A 24,682-nucleotide genomic window follows, 5' to 3' on the forward strand; every position below is an offset into this window, starting at 1 on the left:
AGCAAATTGTTCAGTTTTCCTGCTATGAGTCAAGACGCTCAAAGTTATTTAAAGTTTTTGAAAAGTATTTGAGAAATTGTACAAATGGTCAAGAAAATTCCATAATTAACATCTAAAGGGAATATTCTGGAATTCTTTTTGGCTTGTTTCTATACATTTGCCTCTGTTAGAAAATTCTTTCCATGAAGAAAATTGCTTTCAGGAAAAGCCACGCTACTCTATTGATAAAGTTTAGTCTTTTGGTATGTCAAAATAACGTTACTTTTGTATCTACTCCGTTCTCAATACCTTCCTTTTCTTAACAAACCTTTGCTGTCGTAATTTAATCATTTGAGTATATTTTCAAGTCTCAGTGGATTTAGTCCATAGACACTTTAACATTGTTTCAAGCATTCATTTATTTCAGGGTTTCCTCAGCATCAAACAGGACCATCGCTGTAACTTGCCAGTGGCAGCTGCAGCGTGTGCGGGGTGGAGGGGATTGGGGAGCTGCAGTGGCGATGCGTGGGCAGGGGGCTAGGAGACTGCGCTTGCTGATTTCCTGCCGGGGTTCTGTATTTTCGGTCAGGGGGATGGAGGCGCAGGCCCCTCTCGCCAGCTCTAGACGTCGCCACTGACTTCTCTAAGCTTAAGCGGCGGCTTAAGTGTGACGTCTCCTTTTCATCCAAGCGCCATGTCCTGAGCTCATTACCTCTCGGCTACAAATTTAAATAGCGGTTAGCTGTTTCGGGGAGTGCACATCGGTGCCCGGGACCGGGGGTTTCCCACCCACGACCTGACTAAGGCCAAGGGCCCAGAAGGAGCGCCGAGCAGCGGACAGGACGGGACAGGACAGGACCGGACCGAGGAGTAGGGGCGGGGCCTCGCGGGCGGCCGACGTCCCTCGCACTTGCCGCGCCTTGGGGGCGGGGCCACGTCGGGGGCGGGGTCGGCGCGCGCGGGAAGCGCCAGCGGGGAGGCCGGCCGACCCCTCTGCGTGAGCCGCGCGTTATGGCCCTATCGGTGCCTGGCTACTCGCCCAGTTTCAGGAAGCCTCCCGAGACTTTGCGGCTCCGACGGAAAAGGGCCCGGAGCCGGGGGGCGGCCGCTTCACCCGGCGAGCAGCCCGAGCCGGCGCCCCGCCGCGCCGCTTTGGCGGCCGGGCTGCTCCTCCGCCCCTTCCCGGCGGCGGCGGCGGCGGCTGTGGGCAGAGGCGGCGGCGGCCCGGCCGCGGCCCGCAGGAACCCCTTCGCCCGCCTGGACAACCGGCCTTCGGCCACCGCGGAGCCCCCCGACGGGCCGCCCCGCGGCCAGCAGGAGGCGCAGGGCCCGGTGAGTGTCTTCGGGCCTGGCCGGCGAGGGGCTCTCGTAGTGCGGGAACTCGGCTGTGAACTAGAGCAAGTTCTCGCGGTCAAGGGGAAATGGGCGCGGAGAGTGGTAGCCGCAGCGGTCGCCGGGCCGTGAGCATTGGGAGGGGCCGCTCTGAAAGGTGGGCTTTGTGTGGAGTGCGCCCCGCGAGCGGCTCCGTCGGCCCGGCCTGAGGGAAGCGTGGGGCACTGGGGCGCGCCCCCCCCACGCCCCGCCGCGGTCTAGCCCGTGGGGCCGGGTCGGAGGAGCTTGAGCAGCAGCCTCCTGGGGTTAGAGATCCCTGGGAAGACGGTTCGAAAAATCCTGGAACAACTCATCCAGGAAGGCCACTGCTCGATGGGAACATTACAGGAGACCCTCCTTCCCTGCGTGATTCAGAGCCTCCCTTCTCACGCGCTCGAAAATAATTCTGGAGATGGAGGAGTGTTGCGTCCCGGGGTCCGGATTTCCTAGCGTTTTCTTACCCCAAAGCCTTTGGAACTTTTGATTTGAGATTTCTGCATCAATTATTAGACGCACATATCACCGGCCTCCCCGCTCCCCCAATTTTGATAGTTACAAGTTCAGACACAAAACTGAAACCCTGATCGAGTGATTTGCATGTGAATTCCCGCACTTGGCATTTATTGGGAACTTGTATGCCGGGTGAGGCTCTGTACGTTATTAACGCAAACTCAGCATCACTTAGGATTAAAAAGGACCGTTGTTTTCCCCTCAGTTTTTAGATTCTAATCAGGAAAATGATTTGCTGTGGGAAGAGAAGTTTCCTGAAAGAACAACCGTTACTGAATTACTCCAGGTAATAGTTTTTAAATGTTAATAGAATGTATGTCCTTATAATCTAAATTCATACCTCTCAGAAACATTTACTTGGAAAATAGTTTTGCGGAGAGCGTTGAGGGAGTGATCATCTCTGCCAGGGATGAAAAGATGGCATCAGCACCCTAATGGACTTTGTCTGATGTAAAAATGATGTTTCTAACGGTACCAACCCTAAAGTTGGTGTAGATACAGGTTCTCCTTCTACCTCCAACTGTTGTTACGCTGTTCCTCTGTGGGTGGTGACAGCTCCAGCTCATCACTCCACACTCAGCTGCTATTTGAACTTAGTCCTTAACTGAAGCTTCAAACAGAATCCCCAAATTACCTCCACAGGTTGTGGCGTATTACCAAACCTTGCTGACACAACCACAACATCCACACTCTTGATACCGTGCCCTGGGGATTCCTGCTGTGATAGTTTAGCAGATACATAGTTTGTCCTAATAGGAGCAGGCTAGAAGAGCTAAGACCCACTCTCCTTTTCATGTAAATAGGTGACCTTCACAGGGTCTGTTAGAAATAGTCTCCCCCCAGGGGCACCTGGGTGGCACCTGGGTGGCTCGGTTGCTTAAGCAACCATCTTCCGCATGGGTCATGATCCCGGGGTCATGGGATCGAGTCCCACATTGGGCTCCCTGCTCAACGGGGAGCCTGCTTCTCCCTCTTCCACTCCCCCTGCTTGTGTGCACTCTCTCTCTGTCAAATAAGTAAAATTTTTCAAAAAAGAAAAAAAGAATGGTTCCCCCTTACCTGTTATTTTTTTGTGATGCCACCTCAAAGAATCATTGTAAAGTGGAGAAAATTGACTTGAAAGGACAGCAGAACAGTTTGGAAGGAAATAGTGAGATCAGGAAATGTTTTTTTACATATGGCCTCTTAAGAGCCCTGCCTGAGTTTCCTACAGGAGCCGCTTAGCCCTGGTTCCAGAGTTTTAGAGACTTAAAAGGTGCTTTTTAAATACTGGGGGACCCTGAGTGGCTCAGTCTGTTAAGTGTTTGACTCCTGATTTCGGTTCAGGTCATGATCTCAGGGTGGAAAGATTGAGCCCCGAGTCAGGCCCCACGCTCAGCAGGGAGTCTGCTTGAGGTTTTCTCCCTCTCCCTCTGCTCCTCCCTGCCCCCTAAAAATAAATAAATAATTTTTTTTTTTTAAATAATAAAAGATTTGGAAGGTTTTTGCTTTGACAGCATGATCAATAGTAGATTTTGGTTTTTTTAAAATTATGATTGTAGAAATAGTACACGCCTCTTGTAACTAAACTATATATAAACTAAAAGGTAAAATGTGCCCCTCCACCACTACCACCCATAACAACAATAAATCCCCACTTCCCAGAGAAAACCACTGTCAACAGTTTAGTGTAACTCTTTCCAGAGTGTTTCATAGTGTGTAGTATATTTCAGAGTTAAACAGTTTATAAAATTTTGACATTTCAGTGACCATGCTAGTCGATAAAATCTGTAGATTAAAGGGGTTTTTTTGACGTTTTGTTGTTTTTTTGGTACTCTACTCATTTTTGTGTTCTTTGTTTTCTGAAAGACTCCACAAGGATCAGTCTCTGAATCTGATATTCCATCCTCAGAAAGTACTGAGTTACCTGCAGACTGGAGTATTAAAACTCGACTCCTTTTCACTTCTTCTCAACCCTTTACCTGGGCAGATCATTTGAAAGCACAGGAAGAGGCTCACGGTGTCATCCAGCATTGTAGGGCAACAGAAGTTACTTTGCCTCAAAGTATACAGGTAATTCTGAAGGAAAATAGGTATGTTTTAAAGTAACAAATTAATTGTAAAACATACTTCTCTGCAAAATGTCACAGATACTTCTTCCAATAAGTTTTTCTTCTGACATTTAGACACACAAAGACTTGGGAAATTTTGTATTTCCTAAATCATGCTTTCATGCAGTTTTTTCTGTCAGATTCAGTAACTGCCCATTAAATTTAGAGACCTGTCCTGAGAATTAGTTAGTGTTATAGGCAGGAATTGTTTGAACTAAACCATTCTTTTCTAAGCCTTTTGGGGAAAAAAATATAAGGGAAAGAAATGAAAAGCAGTTGAGTAGGATTGCTAAGGCAGGTTGGTTATTCTGATTTTCTGATATGATGTATATTCTTTTTTTATACATACTAATCTTGCTACTGGTTGAGAGTCTGTTGTAAATATTGTAGTAGAGTTAATGAGTTCTAGAATGGTTTTGGAGGGATGTGATTTCTCAAGCAGCACATCAACTCAAACTAGGTTAAAAGTGATTACCTTTGGTATATCTTTTTTTAATAAATAGATCAGGATGATTTTTGATTTGCATTACCCATTTTTACTGGCTACTCTTGAAACAGTTGTGAGAGGAGAGGGGTTGAACATAGTATTACCTACATACAATATCAGTCCCTACCCATACTACCCCACCCCCATGATAACAGATAGCCATTGTTCTTGGGAGAGCTGAGAGAATGTTCCCATCTGTATTTTAAGTCTTCTTTCTGATACAGTTTAACAGACAATAAATGCTGGCAAGAATAAACTACATTTTAGCCCCTGTAACAGTTATTAATATTTTCCTATAGGAAACAGTAAAGATTCTGAGAATAAGTGGTATATTTAGTGCTTTTTAATGAAATTTTATACTTCTAATGTGGCAAAAGCTGTCCGATACCATCTCTGGATTTTAGGATCCCAGGCTCTCCACTGAGCTCCGTTGTGCCTTCCAGCAGAGCCTTATCTATTGGCTCCAGCCTGCCTTTCCTTGGCTACCACTGTTCCCTCGCATTGGAGCTGATAGAAAAATGTCTGGAAAGATAAGCCCTTGGTCAAATGATGAAACCTTGCAACACATTTTAATGAGTGACTGGTAAGATTAAAAACTTATGCATCCTAATAGTGAGTTCTCATTTTATCAGTGTTCTCTCCTTATTTACGAGGTGGAAATGTGTAGTGGTAAAAGGATCTCTGTGTCCTTCTGAATTATTTTTTCTAAACTGTTAATAACCAACATTTAAATTGTTCGCTTTTTTTTTAACTCTTATTCACTCTTCATGCAATTGTGGAATTATGTATAAGTGTTATATAAATATATACGGGCATTCTTTTATGTTATTTCTTCTCAGTGGTTGCTTCCTTTCTCATCAGCAGAAGCTGCTCAGAGAAAAGTCAGCAACCGGTTATCGATTGTGTTTTGTTTAAAGAAAAAATGTTGAGTGTTTAAGCAGTAAACACTATTTGTTAAAGTATTTAGAAGTCATCAGTGAGTCCCATGACCAATTTTAGTCCTGTAAAAGCCAAGTTATGTATGTAGTAGCAAAAATTCAAACCACTATCTGTAATACTTGTATTGTGTTTTCAATCAGGTATCAAACTGAATTATAAAAAAACTAAATTTTAGATGTTAAGCTAAATATGTAAAAAATCTAAAGAAAATTTTGCTGCTTCTTAGGTCTGTGAGCTTCACTTCTCTCTATAATCTGCTGAAGACAAAACTTTGCCCATATTTCTACGTTTGTACCTATCAGTTTACTATCCTGTTCCGCGCAGCAGGATTAGCTGGAAATGATGTAATCACAGCTCTCATATCTCCTACAACTAGAGGCATAAGAGAAGCTATGAAAAATGAAGGTAAAACTATTGGCTTAAAGTGAAACTACCACACTATATATTAATTACTTTCCTTAAAAGCCAGAATTTGGATTGCCTTTTTACCAACTGAATTGTCTTTAACCAGTTTTATCTATATTTTTTAAGAAACATCGTATTTCTGATTTTTTTTTTCCAGAAATGATTTACGCTGTCCCTTATGCATAGCTTTAAGTTAATGGTATTCCCTTCTCTGATATGACCGACACATGCTGAGCTGGGAAGTTCCCATCTGAATATACTCCTGTAGAAATTCCTTGCTGGTACAAATTACCTACCCCCTTTTTAATAACAATCTTCCAACTGGGTCAGTCATTAACGATCATGAAATCTATTTAGTAGGCTCAGTCAGCACTTTAGGAAAGAGTACCACGTAGTGAGAGTATGTATTGTTGAAAGAGGGGGCGTGTGTGTGTGTGTGATGGCTACTGTCAAGAAAGCTTGAAAGTTACTGCCTTAATAGATCGTGTAAAAGCTCAAATCTTCAGATTTCATACTCTCTAAAAGTAGGGCACACCTGTTAAGTTCTTTGAGATTATACTAAAGAAAACTCAGTTATATTTTTCTTTTCTCATGTAGGTATTGAATTTTCTCTGCCATTAATAAAAGAAAATGGCCATGGGAAGAAAAAGGCTTCCGGAACAAGCCAAGGACAGGGAGAGTATGTGATTAAAATCACCTTTTACGTCACCTAAGGACTTATGGACTCAGTGTAGTTGTTTTGTAGAGGGAACAGTTTTATGAAATGGAAACTCTTAACAATTTTCTAGGGAACAAGTAATCAGTGATGAGGATGAAGATGAAAGTTTTTCCTGGCTGGAAGAGATGGGTGTGCAAGATAAAATTAAAAAACCAGACATACTCTCTATCAAGCTGTATCCTTTCGGTTGTGTTAACTACAATTGGTTTTCATTGAATTAAGTTAGCGAACTATGTATGTAATATTGACTGACAGCTTTATTTGACTGTAATCTTAAGATCATATTAAAACTAATTCTCTGGGGCGCCTGGGTGGCTCAGATGGTTAGGCGTCTGCCTTCGGCTAAGGTCATGATCTCAGGGTCCTGGGATCAAGCCCCACATTGGGCTCCCTGCTTGGCGGGGAGCCTGCTTCTCCCTCTCCCTCTACTGTTCCCCCTGCTTGTGCTCTCTCGCTCTCTCTGTCAAATAAATAAAATCTTTAAAAAAAAAAGTAAACTAATTCTCCATCATGATATTAAATAAGACTCCCTAAGTACCAGTAAACCATGAACAATTATTACTAAACTGTTTTTTTAAATGAAAACATTCCATACAGAGCATATTTTTGACTAGAGAAGAAATTAGTTTTTGTTAGGTGTCAACTTCTAGCAAATTCAAATGGTCAAAGAGAAATTTTGATGTAAACAGATGCATTATAATTGCAGCAGAGTCGGGGGTAGCAAGAGTATTTCCAGTTCCGAATGGGAAGAAAGGGTTCGAGGTTATTAGGATCAAGATGACTGTCTTTCCCAATGGTATGGGATTTAAATTTGCAAGTTCCTTGATTGTCATCTTCAGACGTAAAGAGAAACATGAAGTGCAAATGGATCACAGACCTGAGTCTGTTGTGTTGGTGAAGGGAATGAATACCCTTACGTTGCTGAATTTTTTGATCAACTCTAAGAGTTTAATTGCTAGTTCAGGTCCCCAGGCAGGACTTCCACCAACCCTCTTATCGCCTGTAGCTTTCCGAGGTGCCACAATGCAAATGCTTAAGGTAATGAAAAGGGGGGAAAAGAATCTACACTAATCCTCATAAACTAGCCTTTTAAGAAGAAATCAAGAACAAATTCTTGTATGGTGCAGATTTTGTCTTTGCTTTCCTCCCAGTAAAAAATTCATTGATACAAAGGTATATCAAAGGAATTACATGAAAATACAGTAATTATATGAAATGTTTGAATTACATGAAAATCATTTTTTCTGACTGAATAAATATGATTGGCAACAAAAAAAAGCGTTTTGCCGTATGGAAAAGTTGCTTAATCTCATTTTGTCTCATTTCTTAACCAATGCAAGAACCTAGCCAGGATTGTTATGTTACATTATTAATCTCAAAACCCGAATCATGGATAAGTGGAAAGACTAGCTGTATATCGATAGTGATGAAAAAAATTATGCATGTAAATACAAAGTATATAGTGAATGTTACTAGCAATAGAATTATTTACTTTTAAAAATAGAATTTATTCTTATATTTGCCCAATATTCTGCATTGAAAATATATTAACCAAATTGGGATGGGAGGTGGGCAAAAAGGGGTAAAGGGGAGCAGGAGGTGAGTGCTTCCAGTTATGGAATAAAGTCAGGGAAATGAAAGTTACCGCACAGGGAATACAGTCAGCGGTGCTGTAATAGCATTGTACGGTGTTGTACCGTGACAGATGGGAGCTACGCTTACGAGCACGGCATAATGTATAGAGTTGTAGAATCACTGTTGTACACCTGAAACTAATGTAACATTTTGTGTCAACTGTACTTCGATTAAAAAAAGTTTTAATAGGGGAACCTGGGTGGCTAAGTCATTAAGCAACTGACTCTTAGCTCAGGTCTTGATCTCAGGGTCATGAGTTCAAGCCCCAAGTTGGGCTCCATGCTGGGTATGGAGCCTACTTAAAAAAATTTTTTTTAATAAAAAGAAGGGTATTACTAAATCAGGATGCCATATGAAAAATTATAGCCTCTAAAACATGCATAAACTGAGTCATAATTTGGAGAAGATGAGCTACAGAATGGAGAATTAACATTTTTACTCCTATAGCGTTCTTTGGAGGTCTTGTGCACTACTTTATGCTATGATCACAAGCGTAGTAGCTACTGTCACCATACAATGCTATTAAAATACCACTGACTATATTCCCTCTATGCTGTACCTTTTAGTCCGTAACTAATAAAAAGGAAAACCGAAATGAAGTTACTGAACAAGTCTTTAGGGACAAAAAAGCTTGAGAGATGGTGACCATAATTTTTTCTTTAAATTTTCTTGAAGGCACGAAGTGTAAACGTGAAAACACAAGCTGTTTCTGGATACAAAGATCAATTTAGTTTGGAGATTACAGGTCCTGTCATGCCTCATTCTCTACATTCTGTAACCATGCTACTCAGATCTTCACAAAAGGGGTCATTTTCTGCTGGACTGTATACACATGAGCCAACTGCCGTATTTAATACCTGCCTGCCAGTGAATAAAGTACTGGATAAGGTAAGTAAACAGCTGTATGCGTATTTCATTGTAGCTCATTTCCTCAGATGCAAGAAGTAAGTGATTTACAATGAGCCAAACTTGTATCTCAGTTTATTAAACTTACTATTCAACTTTATCAATCCTAATTACTAAGATGAAGGGTTAAGATTTGTTTTTTTTGAGGTAAATTTTAGGAATTTAGGTTGTACTCAACGACTAAAGAGCTTCCCAAACAAAAAGAAAAGGCAAGTTATGTTCATGGCCATCTCAGATCCACAAATTAATAGTACCTGATTCTTTTATTATAAACAACTATGGGTAACCAGTTTTTGCTCTTAATTTTGGACATAGGTTTTTATTTACAGGTATTAAGACCTTTAAAATTGCCTCATGCTTTTATCATTTGCCAGACTTATGAAAATAACCAAAATTATTTGTGGATGCTATTGTTATGTGAAAATTTTTAGGGTTAACTTCTATTGATAATGAACTGCCTTTACCTTATAAGCAAATGATTAAGTTCCCATGGTAATTATTAAAATCTGAGTGTCCAGGGGCACCCGGCTGACTGAGTTGGTAGAGCATACGACTCTTGATACCAGGGTTCTGAGTTCAGGCCCCACATTGGGCATGCAGCCTACTCTAAAATAGAAAGGGGAACCTAAGCTGGTTCAGCCGGAAGAGCATGCAATGCTTGCCAGGGTCGAGAATTCAAGCCCCACGTAGAGATTAGTAAAATATACAAAAATGAAAAAAGTAAAATCTGAGTGTTCAAAGACTGATGTGCTTTTTAACTAACTAGAGTACAAATTTCCACAGGAGACTGTTCATGAGGAGCTTGCCAACTGTGGGTTGCATCCTAAGACTCTGGACCAACTCAGTCAAACACCAATACTGGGAAAATCATCTTTAAGGCATGTGGAAATGAGTGACTACGTTTATAATTGGAGATCCTGAACACCAAAGTAAGCCTAAAAGGAATCTTTGAGGAAAAAGCCTTCTAGCAAGGAAATTCAAGATTGTTATCCCTTTGGCTCTAAAGTTCATTTTGGAAGTTAAAGGAATATAACTATCTTTAAAATATTCAAATATTTATAAATGTTAACCTTTTAATTTTTATTACATGCGTTAAGCAATAGGATTAAGATTTTTAAATCAGTATATTTTTTACTCTTCTGATTAGATCATTCAGATATGAAGACAACTCCCAACTTTTTAAAAACATCAGTAACAGACTTCCAGACCCTTACAACCTAATTATAAACTGAGTAGAAAACTGAATGTCATGAATGTCAGTGTTTCCTTGCAAATGGGAAACTGAAGCTAAATTACTATCCCTTATTTCCTGGCATTGTGACTGATGGCATCAGGGCAAAACTGTACTTGATAACATCACCTACAATTATATGCAGGTTCTAGCTTTAAAAAGATAACACAACAAATGTAGACCGTATCTGCTAAGCTGATTGATGTGTCTACTTAGTTGCTTTCCTTCTGATTTATAATTCCTTTATTCTCAAATATATTAAATTTGGCTTTTTAATGCATGTTAATTCAGATAAGGGTATTTTGTATTCCACATAGAATAGTGTTAATTGTAATGTATGCTCAGCTGTCATGGTAAAGTAGTATTTATTGCTCTGGGGTGTGTGTGTGCGGGGGTGGGTGGGGGTTTGAGAGTGTGTGTGTATGTGTGTGTAATTCAGATTTTCTTAAAAATAAAAGTACTTAGAAATCAAAAGCACTGGGTAAAGAATTAACAGTATTTAGTGAAGAAGTATGTGTTCACTTTAAGATCCAGAAAATAAAACACCACATTTATTCCAGAGAAGTTTATATTTGGGCCTTAAGCTTTTGAAAATAAAGTTTAGAGACATAGCATTATGAATACCACTGTAATACACATGAAATATTCTATCAGACCCTAAAAATTAACATAAACTTAAACTTTCTCATAGTCAACAAAATAGTGGCTGGGTGCCGATTTTATTAGATAAGTTGGTTACAGCATTTTAATTATCATTTAACGTCTATCTAGGTGTAGCTGAAATTCAAAATGCACATCAAAGTAAAACTATATCACAACTCAATGCCATACTAAATGTACTTGGCCTCTGCAGTAGAATTCTAATCGGACTTCATTTTGACTCCCTTCTCATGGCCCAAGTGGCTTTGATGGGAATGCAGGACTTAGTGCAGATCATCACACAACATACCACTTTCTTTTTATAACCTCTACAAAATTTTCAGGGGAGATGGTGGCTACTAGCCCTGTGGAACAGATCTTGCTTGATTACCTCAGTAACACTGGCCCAGTATCTGTCCAGCAGAACCCATTGTGAACTAGTACAAGGTGCACAGCCCTTCACTGATTACAGGCAAGTGTTACAGCAGCCTAGCCATAAGGAAGGGAGGTTACATCATAGTACAAAATACAGTATAAAAGCGTTATTTAACATTCCACACTGAAGATTACGGATGCCTTCAAACAATCGTTTGGATGTTAGCCACTTAAACAAATACATCACTAAGGTAAACAATATAAACATACCAAAACCCTGTATGGTTAAATACAATTTCCATGGTACAAAAATCAAAGCCTGGAGATGTTTGTACAGATTGCTTTTTACACAATGTCTTAAATTGCCAAATATTTACAACATTAAAGAGGAAATAACATTTTGATGCAGAGTAAAATTATCTGAAATGATTAATATAAAACCTCAATCTATCTACGTGAGGCACTCCTGAAGCAAGTGGCATTAGCCATGAGGTCCTTTGGTACAAGGCCCATTGCTTGAAGAACCACAGTAGCTGCTGTGGCTTTAGCATGCTTCTTATTAGGGCTGGCAAAGCTGGGCTGGTAAGCGCTTCCATTTATCAATACCTATTCAAGAAAAACATACAATTGGGCTGGTAAGGGCTTCCATTTCTCAATACCTATTCAAGAAAAACATACAATAAGAACAGCATCAAACTTTAATATCTATTAGCTTTGTATTTTTTCACTAAATGCTAGAAAAATAATTTACAAAAATATAAACCCCACACTATGTAAGTCAAATTAATCTCAACCCAGAAGAAGCAAATCATTTGGGAAAAGGGACTGCAAATTAAAAGCAGGTCTCCAAAGGGGGGGGGGGCGTGGAATGGAGAAAACCCTGATAAAACTACTAAATTAATTCCCCTTGTTCCATTAGAAAATGTCAACAAATTGTTCACCAGATTTTTGCCCACATCTTTTCCCTCCAACGTTTTTGAAAACCAGGATATTAACAGGTTGTATTAAAATGTACTTAAATATTTAAGAACCCAAAAACCCTACCACCACTTCTACCCACACATACATATTCACTCCCAACCCACAATGTATCAATCCTGTGACCATACAATGCCTATCCCTCACCCTCTAAGTCATCAAATTAATAGGGGTATACAATTAATGCAGAAATTCATATTTACCCTAAAGAGAAAATGTTTGCGATGATCTGGGCCACTATCATGGACCAAGAGAAATTCTGGTGGTTGCCACCTTCTCTTATTACAGATTTCCATCAAAGCAGACACAGGATGTTTGCCTGCAGAGGAAAAAATAACCATGTGTTAATTATTTTCACTATCTGTGGCAATGAATTATGAATTCAAGGTGGGGATGGGACAAGAGGAAATTAAAACATACTCTCACCTGACAGATCTTTCATTGCAGCAGAGAAGTTTCCGGACCTCTTTTGTGCTCTTTCTCCTACTGCAACAAGACCTTTAAAATAAAAAGCCATCGTTCACTGAATAAACTCCAAAGCATCATTTTAAAATTATACAATGATTCCCTCTACAGGAATCTGAATCTCAACCTATACCTTCCAATAAAATATTCAACTCCCACTACCCTTGATTTTTATAGAATTTGACTTCTGTTTTCCTCTATTTCAATATGTAAACCTATATACTTTATGTTCATATACCTTGGTACTAGAAGTTGTATAAAAAAATCAAAATGTTCAGAGAACACAAAAACTTAGTATATGAATAGTGCCATATTTAACATCTCCAGGACTGTTTCTTTGTAAGTTTAAAAAGTAGTGGCTGTTTATTACAATTGATTTCTAAAGGCAATGCTCAGTTAAGTTCTCCAAAAGGTGAGGATTTTAGGCCACACGTTCCAAACAATTAAAGTGAGAAGGTGTCTCTATAAATGGGTCTGTATTTTTCTCAGCAAACAACCCCTTTCTGACTTATCAAATGAAGACGTTCACAGAAGACAGACGGTCTCACTGCATGACGTCCCTTCCCAATGGAATCTCACTGTATTACTAGTCAAAATCCATGCTTTCCTGCTTCCATTTTTCCTAGAACTTTCAATCAGTTCTTTACTAATTCTGCTAGTATGCTTCTCCAAATCCAACGCCTATTACACAATTCCAAAGAGGACGTTCCCTGGAATTACATAATGCATTCACAGATGTTTTCTTCCAATCACCTTTTATGACACAAAATCTATTCAACTTGTATAAGTAAGACAATGTCAATGTGCCATCAGTACAATATCCTTTTCTAATGTAATCTAGAGTTTGAATTGATGCTACAGCACAGAATGATTCTCATGCTATTTCCAGCCTACTGGAGAATCACTACATTAAATCCCTCCAATTTGGGGGACAGGGGAAATGGCATCACAGTATTTATGTGGATGACAATATAGAAATTCTGACGCAAAACATTTTATAAGACACACAATTTGGTCCGAGCTAACTGGTTTCCAAATTCACTGACACAGAATAATTTAATTGCATTAACTTCAACTTACTTTTCTGACTGCAAAGATAAGGAAAATTAATTCCAGTTTTGAACTTTCCAGTTCTTAAAAATCAGGCTTATACAAACAAGCTATTGAAATCACATTGAGCTGACAGCCCAGCCCCACCTGATTCTATGTAAGACGTTATTCCAAGGGAAGAAATTACTTAAAAGGTACCAATTGGTTGTTATCAATGAGCACTAAATGTATATATACATATATGTATATATGTATTTTTTTTTTAATGTGGGGGGGCAGAGGGAGAGAGAGAATCCCAAGCAGGCTCCACACCTAGTGGGGAAACCTAATGCAGGGCTCAATCTCAAGACCCTGAAGATCATGACCTGAGCTGAAATCAAGAGTCAAATGCTTAACTGACTGAGCCACCCAGGTGCCCCAAGTGTATTTTTAATACTTAGCGACTGCATGCAGGTTATGTAGACAGATCTCCATCTGAGAAGCAAAGTACTAGTAAAGATTTTTAGAAGTTCAAGGTGCCCCAAGCACAAGGTAAAATGAAGAGCTGACATTGCTGTCAGCAACTGGTCTGCTGTTCTCCAGCCCCAACCCCAGAAAACTCAATTACAGAGCTTTAAAAACGGACATGCCAAAAGGGTATATAGGATGAAGACAAAACAGCACTCTAATAGGAAATAAGGAGAATATGTGGGATAAGAGATCTGAGAAAGGGGGACACCTGGGTCGCTCAGTTGGTTAAGCGGCTGCCTTCAGCTCAGGTCATGATCCCGGGGTCCTGGGATCGAGCCCCTCATCGGGCTCCCTGCTCAGCGAGGAGCCTGCTTCTCCCTCTCCCACTCCCCCTGCTTGTGTTTCCAAAATCTTTAAAACAAAAAAAAACCGAGAAAGGAAAAAAAATACAGCCCAGAAACAAAGACAAGTATACGCTCCCTGTCAAGAGAAAACAAAATGGGGATACCATTTACTAAAATGTGCACACTGATATGTGCACATTTCCGTAATATTTAAAACTAACATTGAGACCGTCTTTTAGCTCAAAATAGTGACTCCATCTATATCTATACAAGCTGCCACAAATGGGTAAAAGCTTTCATTTCCTAACAAACAGCTATAAATGTGCTACAGTTAAGCATCACGGACATCAAAATGTAGGAAGGTTATGTTGGGGAAAATAAATTTTTTTTTTTTTTTTGAAAGAGGCGCCCAGCTCGCTGTCAGTAGAGCATGACTCATGATCTCAGGGTTGTAAGTTCAAGCTCACACTGGGCGCAAAAAAAAGTAGGACAGTTAATGAAACCCTAAAATATCAAAGGAGGTATAATCAACATTCCCAAAACAATGTGTTACCTTTTCGGTCTGTCTTAAAATCAACTAGGATAGGTTCCTTATTTCCTTCTTTGTTTTTTCCTAATCCTTCTCCTTCTCTCCAGCCCATTTTTCTCATCAAAACGGCTCCCATTCCTCCAGTTACCGGGGCTGCTCTTAAGAACTGATCCTATCCAAAGAAAGAAAGGTAAAATGTCCCCATTTCACAGTTAGAATTTGACTACAAACTCTGTTAACTTAAAAAAAAAAAAAAACTTATTTTCTAGATCTGATATAGCAATTAAATTTTAATTTCTATACTTATATACATACTGTAGTGTGGATGTTCTAATTATTTTCACATTAACATCATAGTATTTTGAAAGTCAAATAAGGCAAAAAAATGGCAGTTTAAAACAGTGGCCCTCATGCCCCCTCCAAAAAAAAAAAAAAAATTAGAACACTCCTGTTTTCGTCCACTATTTAGGTTCACTGGTATCTCTTCTTAGCTTGCAAAATAAAAAGAAGGCAATGTTAAAACAGTCAAATATTAATTGTCCCAGGTGTACCTAGTTAATGAATAAAGCCCAGAAATCATTTAGAAATAGTTTGGACACTGAAGAAGCATACTGTTAACATCCCAAGTGTTCTTCCCCATTCTACCATAAAGCAAGTATAAATATTTTACTTAGAAAATCCCTATGAAGCAAAAAGATAACTCTTCATATTTACACAGTAAGAAATGGACAGTCACATAAAATACCCTGTCATCATACCAAACTGAAACTGCATTCTTTTAAAACCTAGCGTGATGTTAAAAGACGTGTAAAAAACTCCTTAAGCGTTTACATACCTAGGCCTCGGTGGCAGCAGTGTTGTGAATAGTAGGGCTGGCACTGACCGGGGCAAGAAGGCAGCTACAAGGATTTGGCCCTGAAACAAGTTTCCATACAGAGGGGTGAAAGTTCACAGGTTATTCTGTGAACAGTCATCTCTCTTGTATCCAACCCACTGAACCATAATTTCCATCAAAGCAGCAAACCACTTAATGTCATAAGATGCACAACTATATACATTAGCATGGTCAACAGTCATTTTCATACATTAATAAGTAGGCGATGCCTCTATTTTGAAGGACATCCATGTACACAAAACAAATTGTTGATTTTTATGGTCACTTTTTTTTTAAGTCTGTAACATCTCCAAATCCTGCTTTACCTCCCCTTGTTATTAAATTTTTGAGTTATGTTCTCTAGCAAATATATAGCAAAAGTCATTAACTTATCAACAGAGGGAGTCAAAACTTTTGGTAGCTCTGGAAAGAGTATGCATTATTTCCTGTATTGATAAGTTAATACTAAATTTTTTAAATCTTGTTTTTACACACAGTAGTAAAACTGTATCTTATTTTTTTTTCCCCAGCTTTGTAAATTATATGCTGGGGAGAAAGCATGCCAATGATGTGTGACTAGACATTAAGTTCAACAAGGTGCTCTGATGGAAGGAGGCAGCTGTGGAGGTAAAAACATACCCCTGGTTCAGTTCCTTATTTGGTGCAGGCCATGCAGTGTTGATGTATAAAGAGAAAAGTTAGCTGATGCTTGGATATCAACTGCCTTGTTGCTACACACCTACAGTGACTTTTACTTACTTCCAGGTTCATCCGCCCCTCTTTTCCAGGCAACACTCCTAAAAAAAAGGGCAACTGTGCAGAGTATAACGCAAATTCCCAAATAACCCAGGCTTCCAACTCGGTTTCCATTCTCTACTATCTTCATGTTTCTTTAACCCCCTTGTGTATACAGTTCACCAAAAAGCTGCTTAATCTAATGAAACTATTAATAGTAAACAAAACCCATCGGGTCATGTCCAAATCATTTAATTCCAAAAAATAAAGGTTCTTTTAAATCAATTACCAGTTAAAAATTTTTACTGACAAAGAGTAGTAATGGTAAAACTCTCGTTCTTTTTCATCTAAGAACCTACTGCAACAAACTAAAAAGAATACGGAGAATGTTGGCATTCCAAGGGGTTTTTAGCACAGAAGAGGGTGTTGGGCTATATCAAGGCAAGAAAAGCTATATGATCACCGAAAAAGTTTGCTCAACATAATAAACAGACATTTTGTGACCTGACAGTGAAGATAAATGTTAAATTTTCAGCTAAGGACTTTTCCACATTTTTATAAATGTTCTTTCCTATCAGTAGCAAATGTTCTTCTGTAAACATATAAATGGGAGTTTTTCTGAAAGCACAGCTTTCTTATTATTTAAAAACTTCTCTGATGAACACATCTCATCATTTATCAAAATGACTTACACAACATTTAACATGATGTGAACTATTTAAAACCTGTCAACTGCCTACAAGACTGGAAGTCAAAAAAAAAAATTTAAGGGAAAGTTTGCAGGGAGCCAATTTAACCATTAAGAGATTCATTTTTGCAAGTTATGTTAACATGATTTTTAGAACCATGTAAGTATTATGGATCAGTACTTCATTATACGAATGAAGTCCAAAATTTTGCAATGGAATAGCATTTAGAAGTTTCTACCTAATAATGTTCAAGACTATTTAAATTTTTATGTGCCTAACCACCCACATAAGCTTCAAGTCTAACTTTCTGAAATACTGAGCACTCAAGCTTCAAGATTAATTAGTATTAAAGAATTAAAACTATTCAAATAGGTGTGTAATTATAATTCTTCCCAATGAGAACCATTTTCAAATACTACACAAATCACTATATTTTTAAACACTGTAATATAGTTAAGTCCAAAATGAACTCAAAACTTAAAATATTTTGCTAGATTTTCATTTTTTCCAACACCAATCCCTAGTAAATTGCAATTTACAATTACCTAGTAAAAGTTGTAAATTTTTCATACATCTGACCATATACTCACTATACACCTATTAGTGCAACTATCTCCCCCCAAAAAATGGCAGGCAAACTGAGGGTATATCACGTCTTATATTAATTTGTTAATAAGAGGGTCATTAGAGATAATGCTATCAAAATTGAAATATTATGAGATTAAAAGAGCCGAAGCAACCAAAATCTCATTTTGCCGAAATTCAGTTCATTCCCTGGCAATCATTACAATTCTTCATAGGTGCCCATCACGCTATTAATTACCACCCTGTGAAGCAGTAATAAGGACTTGTCTTCTCATGACAGTCGGAGACTGAAATTCCAAGTAATTACTTGCCCATGATCACAAAAGCAGTCAGGAGTACAGCGGGATAAAGAAACCTTCCCAATCCTTTAGACCACGCAGCCTCCCAGTTTCAGCACTGCCATGCTGCCAGTACTCCTGAAACAAATTTCCCATCACCCATCCAACCAAACCACATCCCTTCACCAGAAGGCGTTTCTTTAGAAAGCCCTTCTTAACCACCTAAGACTCCCCCAACAATGAGGCAGCCGTAGGTGGAGTTCACAGGTCTCATTGCAGGAATCTGAAACCAGGAGCACCTACATCTTCACAGCACGAGGCGTCCGTCCTCTCCCTTGAATTTAGGTCTTATTTTATCCTGTTTTTGTTCATGAGATCAGTGGTTCTCAAATTGAGCCTGTGGATCACCAGAGGCCACCAGGGCCTAAATGGTGGTCCACAGATAGTATCCTCCGTCCCCACCCCGCCCCCTTCACCACCCTTTCAGCACTGCCCACCCCCCACACACACACACTCCAGCCCTCCTCCCCAGCCTTCCAGTCCCATGGCAAAATCACCACATGCAGTGCTAATACTGGGGCCTCCCAACCAACTTGCTGTAACCGGCAGCTGACAGATCCCTACGGTTATAGGGATCGGGGGCTGGAGGTCACCAGAGGGGTGAGGAATAAGGGCCAAGAGAGCTTACAAGAGGGCACAGGCACTAAGGAAGGGGAAAGAAGGACAGAGGAATAGAGAAATGGAAAAACTGGGATGGTAAGAGGGCTCTTGGGGGCAGTGATCCACCAAAAATAAACCTGTAATAAAGTATCCCATGATGAGAAAAAATTTGAGAACCACTGCTTTGAAATCATTAGATTAGTAGTCCAACAGGAACTGTGGAACATTCTGAACAGCACCTGAGATACACTGTTAGCATTCAAAACGGTTTTAAAAAACCACCCCCCAAAAAACCAGCAGCAGCAATACAGAAATAACTTGAGGATATAAACGGAGCGGCTCTTAAGCCATATTTATACATTTGCCAGTCTCACAAATCAGGTCCATCTTCAGTGTCCATCCTAGAGTATATACACACACAGCAAATCTACTCATGAACTTTGGTTAAAGTCACTGGCCTCTTCGTGCATTTTTAATAAAACATTTTCTAAAAAAAAAAGTATCTTAACTTTGTACTTGGCCACTTTCATATGTGCGGATGTTGTGTACCTTTTTAATCCAGGCTTGGGCACCAGTATTAGCCAACTGTTCTTGTGTCAGAACCTGTACTCCCGTACTTCCGGTGAACTGACCAGGAATGGAGTTCAGCTGAGCCCAGGCATCAATCTGAAGGAAAAAAAGATGCCTCAATTAACTATGTAAAATTACTTATCTAGTCAAAATCCCACTGGTTTATTTCACCACACGAAATGCTTTATTTCGTTCTTGAAAAAGCTAAGACTTAAAACTTCAACTTTTAAAACAGTATGATGAATTTATACATATTTAAAATTGTTTTCTTAAACACTCCAAAGCAGCATTTTGGTAACATTCAGTGGGTCCCATTAATAACAAGATTTGAGATGTATTTCTAACAACTAAAAAGTATAACTGTAATATTCATTCTTCAAAATATCACATGGATACATGAACACAGAAAAGAGTTCATATGGCAAAGGATCCCTGCCCTCTGCTTATGTACGTATATATATGTCATAATCACCTGAGTTTTTAAGTACCTTCTTTGTGGTATTAGAAATCCAGAATAAATTCAAGAGACATGTTTAAGGAGTAATAAACACAGGAAATTGTTCAAACACATAAAACAGCTTTCTTTAAAAACTGAGCACTACATTAATCACCATCATTTACTGTGATGGTTAAAGAATCAATTGTCGGTCCTCCACAGATTTACTGCACACTGGCATTGTCAGGCAATGGTATTTCCTTATCTGTCTCAAAGTGTATTTACTGTTTCTACACAGATCTACCAAAGGAATGTAGAAGACAAATGGAAAAGCTTCCACTGTTAAAAATAAAGACTCTGGACTCAGACTGCCTAATCACTTTTTTTTTTTTTACTTTTAATTCCAGGGTAGTTAACATACAGCATCATCTTCGTTTCAAGTTGACCAACCACTCTGTAGTCCGTTTCCTCTGCTGGAAACTGGGAAATCATAATAGTACCCACATCTCACAGGGCTACTATGGGTGCATAGCTACTTTTAGATACCAACTTACGAACTCTGTAAGGGCAGGGAATTTTCTCTCTTTTACTTTTTTCCTAAGGAGTTCCTGCCACACAGCACACAATAAATACTTACTAAATGAATGCTCATGCCCCAAATCATTTTCATTTAGAATAAGCTAATAATGACAAATTATTTATTTCCTTGGATTTTTAACATTTCAACAGCATACCACAGACTTAGCTTATCTCACAACTATCTAATTAAATTCTCATTTAGACATTAGAACTGCTACATACCCGTTCCTGAGCTCGATTTAACATGCTCATGGCTTCAAGGTCAAATGCATTCTCACTGAGTCTTTTCTGAGCAAGTGCCCGCTCACTCATTGCTGTTGAGATGTCCACAGGCTAAGAAAGAAAACATAGATAATTATCTCAACTTACGATAGACCCCCTAAATTCTAAAGTGCTCTTATCTTTAGCTGCTACACGTCAAAAATAAAATAGTAGTCTTACAAATTAATAATCTTTAAAAGTACAGAAAAGATGCCAAAAAGTAAAGGAACCTTGGAAAGTAGACGAAGATTTAATAAGGTAAGTTACAAAGTATCAGAGGCAGTTGAACTCAACCCAAAATGCAATTTCATTATTTTCTACTTTATCAAATTACAATCATAGAAAACTGCAAAGAACTTAAAACTCTAGCTTTCACTAACAAGTCATTTACAAAAAATTGAGAAATTCTGAACTATTTTTGAACTGTTAATTTTATATGCATTAGCAGTTTTACCTTACTTATTAGCATAACATTCAGAAGTAATAAGCAAGGTTCTTTAATAAGCAAGCAGAAAACCACTATCCTATCAGTGGGCTCTCCTTCACTCATTCACACATCTTTCCACCTTCTTGCAGATGCTCAGGGATAATTTGGTCTTAAGACCTCCACTTCTTCAAAAAACATTAAATACATGACTTTTTGTTTTCAGCTTATATACATTAATGACCCAAATTAAAATAGTTCTGTGGGGGTAAAGAACAACATGAACAAAAATACTTAAAATGAAGTATGTCTTCCTTTTCAAAGCTCATACCCTACCTGTAAAAACTGTGTTACGCAGAGGTGACTTTATGGTTTAACTTTTTTAAATGCTTCATAACGTCCCAGAAAATTCTTAAAGGTAATCTTTAGAACAAATTCCCAATTTATCAGTTTTGTGGAAGGCTCAACCGTAAAAGGAAAATCAAGTATTTGATGTTCTTTTGTCTGTTAAGAGCTCATGTTGGCTTCTATCAACTTACCAATTCTTAATACTTTTCTTCTGACACAACTTAACCCATTAATATTTCCCAGTGATTGCACCCAAGAAAATTCATTTTCAGAAAATGTTTATTTGACATGGGAAGGTTTTCCTATATTCATTTACAAAGAATGATTAATGGGTACTGCATGGATATGACAAACATAAGGGAGTCAGGAAGATATGTTAACAGCTAAGGATTTTTCTTGAAAAGCTAAGTAAAGGCTATCTGTAATTTAACTGTGTACTGCATATGAAATACTTCTTTTAAAATAAAGACCTATATAGTAGAGAAGGGTATGTGACCACTTGAGAGTAATTCTATCTCATGCATAAGAATTCCCGATCTTCCTTTTCCTACTTTCAGAACCCCTTATTCTTCTATCATTCTTAGTTATCTTGCTGAATCATCTCATAATATTCTTCTAGCAAAACTAAATTTTTTCTTCCAAATTATGTATTACCTTCTTAAAATGAAAGCAAAATGAATTGGAACTCATTCTGTAATTGTACGGTTTAGAGATCTCATGAATGAAAGATCTTAATTTCTTAGTTAATACAGTAAATTATCCATACTAATTAGAATATAGCTGGGGCCTATAAAAAATAATCTAAGCAAAGTCACAATTAAACACTAATAACTTTAGTGTCTTCACTTTTTACTTCTATTACAATTCTGATCAACTACTAGCACTTTAAATGGGAACCCAGATATTTTAGGCTGAAATTTACATTCCTTTGGCCTACCTTAGATGCTTCCTAAAACTGTTTGGTAGGATTATCTATATAATCTAAAGGCCCACCAAAAACATCTCAAATACTGTTCATTAACCTTGCCCAAATTACTTTGGGTAGCAGTCTATAAGTCTTTGAGGATGTTTAGATATAAATGGGTTTTTATTCCAGAAAATCTAAGCTTATAGGAGACAATGAGGAAAATCTATCTACCCACCACCCCAGGCCCTAATTCCCAATTTCCCAACTATGAATTTAGCCATGAAAATGTAGTTAAGATGGCTATGAAAGCTCTCAACTTTTCCAGAATAAAATTCTTCCCAACTGGAAAGCAAATCAATATACCTTTGAATCCCTCCTTCTGAAAACATTTCTTCATACATTTTTTTTAAGTCTTTACTGACTAAGCAGATAACCTAAAGCTCTCATTTATCCCCGGGATGAAACTTCATTCCAATCTCAGTAATACTTTGTTAAATTCTCATCTCACACTGAAAGAAATTTTAATATAGCAACCTTGATGTTTAATATAAATTTACTTTAGATAAAATTACAACTATTTTTTTTCTGAAGTAACACAATTTCATTTATTCAACAGGCTTACTAAGTGAGCTGCAAGTTCATGTCAAAACCTTATTACCAGATAGTAATTAATTTTCTATTTGTATTTTTAAATGTGAAGAAATCTACTCAAAATAAAATGAACCAGGATTATCTTAACTCTTAAGAATCCTCAAGAGTTTGAATCAAAAAGCATGTTTCCAGGTTTTCAAGGTAATTCAAGATATGCAATAATGCACAAAAAGCCAAATATAATCCCCAAAGCATTAATACTCAAGGACTAGACCAAATGTTACATATCAGTATTAAAATTCTCATAAAACATCAGAGCTATTCTTTAGAACACTGGCCAGTATCATTCTCTACAATAACAGCTAAAGGGCACTTGAAATGTGGCTAGGGCAATTTAAGGAACTGATTTTTCAGTGGCCAGTGACTACAACTTTGGACTATACGGTGTGTATGTGTGTACAGTATACAGTGGATTATACTACACAGTGAACTTTAGAGCCTTAACCATCTTTTGATGTTGCTCAGAAATAGGAGTATGTGAAAGGTACCAAAGTGATGCTTTTTAGAAAGTCATTCTAAAAACAAGGGGGTGGAAATCTTAAATCTCATAGAATACTACTGTCAAGTTGTCATCAACAAGCCTTTTTTGTTTCCCCTGATAGACTACAGATTTTCTGAAGTCTAATTATGATACTATAGTAATATTCTAAGTATTATAATGGAGGGAAATGTTTAATTCCTTTAGGCTAGAACTTATTCTAAGAAGTAAAATCTACGTAAGAGTATTCTGAATTATAATTCCAGTTCTCGTATTAATAAAAACCTATCCAAGTTATTTCATCTCTCTACAACAGCAACACAGCAGATCACTTCTTCCGTAATCCAAAAAAGTGTCAGGAATAATGAAATCCATAATGTAACTACATGCATTTCATAACCCAAGTTATAACTGTGTACCTTCTGTATCTTTCTCATTTAAAAAACCCTAAGTCAAAAAGAAAAAAAAAAAATCCTAAGTCAATTTACTTCCCCCTTTTGTCAACCCAACTATTTACATAAATACAACAATTATCTTAGGTATTTCTTAGTCAATGGCAGAAAAAGGTTAAAAGGAATTATTAGGAGGGGGTCAGTCAGATAAGAAAAATAAGCCCTGTAATATGAAAATTATTTTCTACAAAGATAATTGCAGGTATCTTAAAAGACAGTATTAAAGGGAACTTTTAATTGTAAGAACATGGAACTAAGAAAATGCATCTGACCTGTATATAAAATACGATTTTAAAATACTTAGCAAAAATTAACAAGTTACAAAGAGGTTCATATAGAAAAGAAGAGGACAACTACAAAAACAAAAACCACAAATACAGAATATCTCAGTTGTCATGTGTTGGTTTTTAAACCATGAATTATGAATCTTTTTATTACATCATATAGACTTCTCTAGTATAACTCATACATTTAATCTAAATAAACTACAATAACAAAACAAACAGACAACCTACTAAATGGTTCAAAGAAATTCAGTGTTAATCACCGAGGAAAATCTAAGGAAAGAATGAATAACAAGGCTGTATTTAACCATTCTAGCACTGCCAGGACCCGTGTGATAAATTTTCAATTAAAATTTACATCTTACCCCAA

The 24,682-nt window shown here is 38.1% G+C and overlaps 2 protein-coding genes across 9 annotated transcripts in view; one reads left to right on the forward strand and one right to left on the reverse strand.

The window, feature by feature from the left end:
* The first annotated feature begins 94 nt into the window (after positions 1-94).
* DONSON (DNA replication fork stabilization factor DONSON) lies at positions 95-23,757 on the forward strand. 6 transcript variants are annotated; one of them, XR_003208284.2, is made up of 12 exons: positions 95-1,311; positions 2,066-2,146; positions 3,709-3,912; positions 4,842-5,020; positions 5,603-5,781; positions 6,379-6,460; positions 6,570-6,674; positions 7,339-7,537; positions 8,810-9,022; positions 9,824-9,969; positions 16,506-16,602; positions 23,064-23,757. XR_003208284.2 is itself a non-coding variant. In XM_025871955.2 (11 exons), exons 1-10 carry the CDS (start codon positions 991-993, stop codon positions 9,959-9,961), a joined length of 1,701 nt encoding a protein of 566 aa, XP_025727740.1. In that variant the 5' UTR covers positions 95-990; the 3' UTR covers positions 9,962-9,969; positions 16,506-16,682. The 6 variants fall into 6 exon arrangements, 3 of the variants coding, with proteins under 3 accessions (XP_025727740.1, XP_073747201.1, XP_073747212.1); XR_003208285.2 differs by having other exon boundaries at positions 23,148-23,756; XR_012377675.1 differs by lacking the exon at positions 23,064-23,757 and adding an exon at positions 17,063-17,782.
* The window catches only part of SON (SON DNA and RNA binding protein), a 32,595-nt gene continuing 18,734 nt past the window's right edge, over positions 10,822-24,682 (reverse strand). Inside the window, exons 7-12 of one of the 3 annotated variants that reach the window (XM_025871919.2) lie at positions 20,730-20,840; positions 19,472-19,588; positions 15,126-15,273; positions 12,690-12,761; positions 12,467-12,582; positions 10,822-11,891 (exon numbers count right to left, since the gene is read on the reverse strand). In XM_025871919.2, the coding sequence (XP_025727704.2) occupies positions 11,733-11,891; positions 12,467-12,582; positions 12,690-12,761; positions 15,126-15,273; positions 19,472-19,588; positions 20,730-20,840 (723 nt within the window). In that variant the 3' untranslated portion in view covers positions 10,822-11,732. Of the gene's footprint in view, positions 11,945-12,466; positions 12,583-12,689; positions 12,762-15,125; positions 15,274-15,936; positions 16,017-19,471; positions 19,589-20,729; positions 20,841-24,682 lie in introns of those variants that run through there. The other 2 variants (XM_025871920.2, XM_073891076.1) reach the window with 2 other exon arrangements.

The sequence above is a fragment of the Callorhinus ursinus genome, unplaced genomic scaffold (assembly GCF_003265705.2).
Source record: "Callorhinus ursinus isolate GAN/ISIS: 27379988/994484 unplaced genomic scaffold, GSC_fseal_2.0 scaffold1, whole genome shotgun sequence".
Taxonomy (NCBI): domain Eukaryota; kingdom Metazoa; phylum Chordata; class Mammalia; order Carnivora; family Otariidae; genus Callorhinus; species Callorhinus ursinus.

Coding starts and splice junctions, on each gene's coding strand:
- DONSON (XM_025871955.2), top strand. CDS start 991: ATGGCCCTATCGGTGCCTGGCTACTCGCCCAGTTTCAGGAAGCCTCCC. Junction 2,147..3,708: donor CCGTTACTGAATTACTCCAG/GTAATAGTTTTT, acceptor GTTTTCTGAAAG/ACTCCACAAGGATCAGTCTC. Junction 5,782..6,378: donor AGAAGCTATGAAAAATGAAG/GTAAAACTATTG, acceptor TTTCTCATGTAG/GTATTGAATTTTCTCTGCCA.